At 41.6% G+C, this 6,459-nt stretch overlaps 2 protein-coding genes across 2 annotated transcripts; one reads left to right on the forward strand and one right to left on the reverse strand.

Moving 5' to 3' along the window:
- Window positions 1-315: 315 nt before the first annotated feature.
- On the forward strand, window positions 316-3,472 carry mettl17 (methyltransferase like 17; the record flags this gene model as incomplete). The annotated part of the gene is made up of 7 exons (XM_010773790.1): window positions 316-389; window positions 742-849; window positions 1,008-1,076; window positions 1,205-1,255; window positions 1,343-1,435; window positions 2,002-2,198; window positions 3,205-3,472. Coding segments are annotated over 7 exons (689 nt in total), but the record flags the coding sequence as incomplete, so codon positions are not given.
- Window positions 3,470-6,147, reverse strand: sdr39u1 (short chain dehydrogenase/reductase family 39U, member 1). Its single transcript, XM_010773789.1, has 5 exons — window positions 6,025-6,147; window positions 5,699-5,781; window positions 4,970-5,091; window positions 4,723-4,875; window positions 3,470-4,358 (listed from the first exon to the last, which is right to left on the reverse strand). The coding sequence occupies exons 1-5, from the start codon at window positions 6,145-6,147 to the stop codon at window positions 3,931-3,933; spliced, it is 909 nt and encodes a 302-aa protein (XP_010772091.1). The 3' UTR covers window positions 3,470-3,930.
- Window positions 6,148-6,459: the final 312 nt, after the last annotated feature.

The following is a 6,459-nucleotide window of genomic DNA, read 5'->3' on the forward strand; positions in this document are numbered from 1 at the left end:
ACACACACGCACGCACGCACGCACGCACGCACGCACGCACGCACGCACGCACACACACACACACACACACACACACACACACACACACACACACACACACACACACACACACACACACACACACACACACACACACACACAACAAACACACTTGAGATGTTTAAGTGTTCCCCAATGTATCTGTATTGTGGGTGGTCCTGTGGCTCATCTCCTCTACAGATCCTCGTAAATGTTGTTCTATATTTCGTTGAATTGTTTTTCCTTGCTCCTGTCTATCTTGATGAGAAAACCTAAGCATGTGTTTTTCGTGTTGAGCAGGTGATGAAGAAAGAGCGGAACCTCACATCAAACAAGTTTATTTCCGACAGTTCCTCCCTGTCTCTCCTAAGGTAAAACACTTTAGTTTTTTGCAACAGAAAAACACAGTCTGTGTTAAGTTCAGTTTAAGGGTTTCTTTTTGAACTATCAAAATGTCAAGATCCAAACGAATCAGATTCTTGCTGTATATAAGCAAACATTGAGATTAAAGTCAAATGAGAAGACAGACATGTATTCATTATTTTGGAATTTGAGGCAATCGGGCCTGGATAGTAAACGTTCCAATTTAAAAGTCTTTACATTTGATGTTTAAGAATTGTTGGAACCGTTACAGTTAGTTTTTTGTTTATTTTTCGGCGTCAATTATATTACTGTACATCCTTTAAGGACAAGGAGCCCTGACAGTTGTTGTTTCTGCTCCAGGTGCAATTTGACTTGGTGGTGGCAGCCTTCACTCTGTCGGAGCTCCTGAATGTGAAGGAGCGAGAGGACACGGTGTTAACTCTGTGGAGGAAGACCAGCTCCTACCTGGTTCGTTAAAATAAAGACTTCACCTTGAGATGAAGCGAACTATTGTTGTCCTTCCACATTTAGTAATCGCAACTTGTCTTCAAAACTATTCTGGTAACTAGAAACATTATCTTAAATAAAAACATTTGATTATGCTTTTTTCATCATTTATTTTGCAGGTGCTGGTGGAAAATGGGACTAAAGAGGGCCATCAGATGCTTATGGAGGCCAGAGACACGTTATTGAAGGTAGTCAAACACAGTTTACAACATGACACTTCAACATCTCCAAGAGGAATTTAGTTTGGCACTTCTCTGTAAATGATTTGATGCAATTAATGAAAGCAATATGATGACCTGCAGTTCTTTATCTCCAGAAACAAGACAAGATTGTCCATGACATCAGACCAGCAGCAGTGTTTGCTCCGGTACGCTCAAATCTCAGATGATTACAACATCACGGCATCTCTCAACCATTTTACAGTTTTTTCTCTCTTTTTGTTTTGTCTCTCTAGTGTCCTCACGAGCGGACCTGTCCTAAACTGGCCTCTGCGATCACCACACCCTGCAACTTCAATCAGATGTACCAACCTCTGCCTATGCCCGGGGTAACATCAAACTCTTCACCTCAGTAGGAGATAGGAGACGCATATATGGATTCCACTTTTTAATTAATATATTACAGGTCTCAGATATATACAAACATGTCTCTGAAGTGTTTGGCTCCAAACACCAAACAGATCATTGCAGCATTACCCATAATCCCTTCTGTTTCAGCCCCGTTTCAAAAGTGCTGATTCTCTGTCTGTTGCTTTAGATGAAAATAAGGAGCCCCTCCCCACGCCCCTCTGAGAGAGATTTGGTTACAAAGAACACAATGGTGCTCTAGAAGGAGATTCAGGTGATAAGGTGGGGGGGGGGGGTTACCTTGGTTGCTGATTGGCTAATGGTTACACAAGCCAAAACATCGTTATGACATCACAAAGTGGCCAAAATCTGATCAGCTTGTTTCGACAGGTTTTTATAGAAATGGATCAGGACAAAAAGAGAGAGAATCTTTGTTCCTGAGACTTTCAGAATCTCTTTACACAGAGGGGACACATGTTGATGTAGAAGAGACATGAAAAAGTGGATTTTGCATAATAGGTAACCTTTAATGAATTCCTTTTTTCAGCGCAATGAGCGGCAGACGGAGAAGTTCAGCTACCTGATTCTGGCTCGGACAGAGCTGGGGGGCACAGAGCCTGAAAGCGTGGATTGGGGCAGGCTGATCTCTCCGGTGAAGCGCAGAACGAGACACGTGCACTGTCGGATGTGCTGCCCTGATGGAAAACTTCAACACCTGGTGGTGACGGCACGGAAACAGAGCAGGTAAAAGTCACACATACGTCAAAACTTATCGATAGGAGCAGCATACAAGCTTTTGATGGGGAGCCAAAGCTTGGGATCAATTAGTCCGAAGTTTTAACGGCAGCAGCAAATAACGGGGGTTTCCCTGCCTATGAAACACTTGTGCAGTGTTTATTATTGGTGGTATTATCAAATTTAAGGTACAGAAAAACGTCAAAAGAAACAAAATTTTTTTTTCTTATACTAGTCGCCTAGTGCCGGGTATTGATTGAATTTGATTTAGTCGGGCCAATACCTGAAGTTAGTGATGTTACGTTCGTGAACAATCCGATCCTTTTGAACCGCTCTTTGGTACGAACAAAGGGAACCGAGTCCTACTTGGTGAGAGCCGTTCTTTTTATCGTCGGTTCACTGCCTGCCATTTTTATTTTATTTAGCCTTTATTTATACAGGTGTAAATTGTCATTGAGACACAAGGTCTCATTTTCAAGAGAGACCATAAATCCACTCGCCTTTAAAGGAACTAGCTTTCCTGAATGCACATTAGCCGTAGATGATGGCATAACGCATGCTGCTTGAGTAGTACTTTGGCTGGCTGAGAGATGTAGGAAGTTATACATTTTCTGTGAGTAAAAGTAGATTCTGGCAATACAGTCAATTATCCTGGTGATTATTTCGCAGATAAACCTATTAGCCCCGCCCTCTTAAAAAAAACGTCCCTTTTGAACGGCTCTCAGAAAGGAACGGAGCCATAAGATCCGGCTCCCTTCAAAGAGCCGTAATTCCATCACTAATCAATTTTAAATAAGAAAAGAAGCCAAACTTTTCAGATGTTGCTCAAACACAAACAGCTTCTCAAGAACCTTTCCTAAATAAAATAATTATCTAAAATTGGTCATTTGTCAGGAACTTTGTCTGATCAAAGTTTTAGGGAACAAGACCACAAATCAACCAAATATTGACGACACAGTTCTGACTTATGGTACGTCTCAAATGAACTGAAAATTGTTTTATTTCCGTCCATCAGAGACGTGTACCGCTGCGCCCGGAGCAGCGACTGGGGAGATCGACTGCCGATGCTTCAGGGAGACAATGAGGACGCAGAGAGTGATTCAGAGCGATGATTCAGCGACAAAGAGACTCAAACTTTATACTTTTGTAACAATGGAAACACTCAGAAATTGTTGAAGAAAGACTCAGAAATCAGCTTTTAGTTGTACGGAACATGTGCGTTTCCTCACTGACTGACTCATTTGACAACCTCTGACTACTTTAATAAAGAAATCACAACATACTTTAAACTGCTTTATTGTGCAACACCTTAAACAAATCTGAACCCATGTCTTGTAACAAGTATTCTGCCATTTTGACGGTTTCCCTTCTGAGCGCTTCAGTATTTTAGAATGAAACTCACAGATAATTATCACTTTACTGAAATCATTCTGAAGTTCAAAAACACCACTGAATGGGAAACACAAAGACAAGTGGTATATTGTAAAGACCACAGTTCAAAATGTTACCTTACATTTTTGCAATGTAGTGATGTATGCACACCCGTATTTGTGTGCCGAGTAAGTGATATCTTTTTTTAATGCTTAATATGTACAAACTGGAAAAATCACATTTATTAACTGGTCTTATTTTCTAGGAATCCTTGATTTGAGCTGACACCATTTGTTTAAATCTTGTAATCCATTAAATATGAGCACACATTTACAGAAAGTTCTTCATCAGCCCTTTCCTTCAACATCTGTTAACTCCCAACGATCTCTTTCAGGGCTGAGGTCAGATCTGGGAACTTGTACTGAAAGCCGGCCTCTTGAGTCCTCTTTGGTATGACTTTCTGGCCCTCCATGAGGACCACGGCCCTCTCAGAGCCCATTAAGGTATTCATGACGAAGGCAGGCACAGGGAAGATGGTGGGCCTCCTCAGCACTCGGCCCAGCTCTTTAGTGAACTCCAGGTTGGTGTTCAGATTGGGCGCCACACCGTTGAACACTTGTTGTGAGGGCGAGGGGGGATCGGCAGGGGGCTCCAGAGCGTGGGCGATGAGTCCTGCCAGGTCCGAGACGTGGATCCAGGGGAACGGCTGCCGTCCGGACCCCAGGGTGCCCCCCAGGCCGAGCCAAAAGGGGAGCAGCATCTGCTTCATGGCACCACCATCACGGCCTAAAACTGCCCCTGGAGGAGGGATGGATGTTTCAGATGACAGTATAGGCATCTCATACATACATGTACAACATACACATTCCCACAGGCCATAAGACTGAGCTGAACTTTTGAAAGACTGCAGGTACACAAATATCCATATGATATAATATCTGATTTTGAAGAACAACATCAAACAAAGCATCCACTGCAACAGCGACATCCACAGATATATGAACTCACTAGTTTCCCTGGGTTATAATTTTTTTTTTTTTGTCTTGTTAACCTGAAAAATGTGCCTGTTTGCTGACACTTCAATATATTGTTAATGTGAATTAAACTTAAGAAGGTTTTCTACTGGATCTTCAGTGAAATATGCAGGGGTTGTTTTACGTACCAGCCCTGATGACGACTTGTTTGGTGGTGTTTGTCACGTTATCAGGGAGAAGAGCCGAGCCCTCCCACTCCTTCACCAGTTTGGAGAGGATGTCAAATGGTGTCCATTCACTCTCTTCTGTGTACTCAGCTGTCAGACTGGGCTTGTAACAAGCTATGGATCAAAAGGAGACATTATAAATATACAACAACACATGTTAATGACAGTATACTTAAATATACAGTTTTGTTATGAGGCAGAAACTCACCTACTCCCGATACCACGACCCAGGAGTGAGGAGGATTGGGGGAAGCAGCAATGGCTTGAGCCAGAGATTTCGTAGAGTCAATACGACTGGAGAATAAATCCTTTTTATAGCTTTCATTCCACCTGAGACCACAAATAAAAACGGATCAGGTTGAGATCCAGTATCAACAGTCAAACTTATTCTGTATGGAATTTTCCCAATCACAATTTCCATTTACATCTTATGTTTAGTGAATCAATACACGAGGACGAAAAAACGTTATCAGGAAATTCAAAGCAGGACAAAACCCTTTGTGATCAAAAGTATGCAGATATCAAAGCTATGGATTTATGAACCACTTTTTTTAAAGCTATCCTCTTTATTTTTGCCTATAACAGCCTCCACTCTTCTGGGAAATCTTTCTAACAGATTTTAGAACCCGGTTGCAGAGATTTACAACAAATATCCAAGAAGTCTGCTCTGAATCTTTGTGATAAGCCCTCACTCGTAGTGCTTCCTAAATTACATTACATGTTAGACGCTTTTATCCAAAGCAATTTGGGGTGAAGTGTCTTGCCCAGGGACACAACGACATGCTGGCTGCAGTGGGGTTTGAACCTGTACCACACGCCTTCCTAAATGTATTGGATATGGCTAAATTCACTGCTTTGTACCATTTAGTGTATTAGCTACTGAAATAGTGTAGTTGTATTAGTAGTGGTTGTCGCTTCTTCTTTTTGTATTGCTCACCATCGTAGAGGGTTCATTAGATTCTCTCCAGCCAGGTTGACGGCACCCTCGCATGGTGGGAGGCCATCAGACTCCAACTCCCCCTGCAGATGTACAGAAGAAAATAAATGTATGAATGACTCCGGATGTAGATACAGTAATATTGATCTGCAATTAGGCGACATTGTGTGCCTTGAAAGGCGCTTAAAAAATATAATGCATTATAACTATTTTCAATAAAGCCAATTAAATAAATACAACAATTCTACAGACGATTTTTCTCACGATAAGAGATGAAATTGGTCCCTACTGTTTGACTACAATTCTGAATTGACTACAGATCATACCCATGTTATTTTCCCAGGGCCAGGCTGGCGAGATATCACTGTGACCTCATGACCTTTGTTTTTCAGCAGGCGAGTAAGTTCTCGTCCAACGAAGCCAGATCCCCCTCCTACAGGGCAGAACATATAAATAAATGATCATAACAACAGAGGAACTAAAGAGGCACACACTATCAGTTACCATTAATGAGAGAGAATATGGTTTAGTCCACATGTACACAAGTTTTAATCACATTGATTGGGCTGCTTTATTGTGTTTTTTGGAACTAGAATACAAACTAATATTTAGAGGGTTTCTTAACTTTTCACGTCCCTGCCTGGTAATGTTTCTTAAAACTGTAGATCTTAGAATAGACTTTCTAGGATCGTGTCAATTGCAAGCTAAATAGTTTGCATCCCCAAAAACCCTTGACTCAGCTATATACAGGAAATATGAAG

Source organism: Notothenia coriiceps, unplaced genomic scaffold, assembly GCF_000735185.1.
Source record: "Notothenia coriiceps isolate Sejong01 unplaced genomic scaffold, NC01 NC01_scaffold00012957, whole genome shotgun sequence".
In the NCBI taxonomy this organism is placed as follows: domain Eukaryota; kingdom Metazoa; phylum Chordata; class Actinopteri; order Perciformes; family Nototheniidae; genus Notothenia; species Notothenia coriiceps.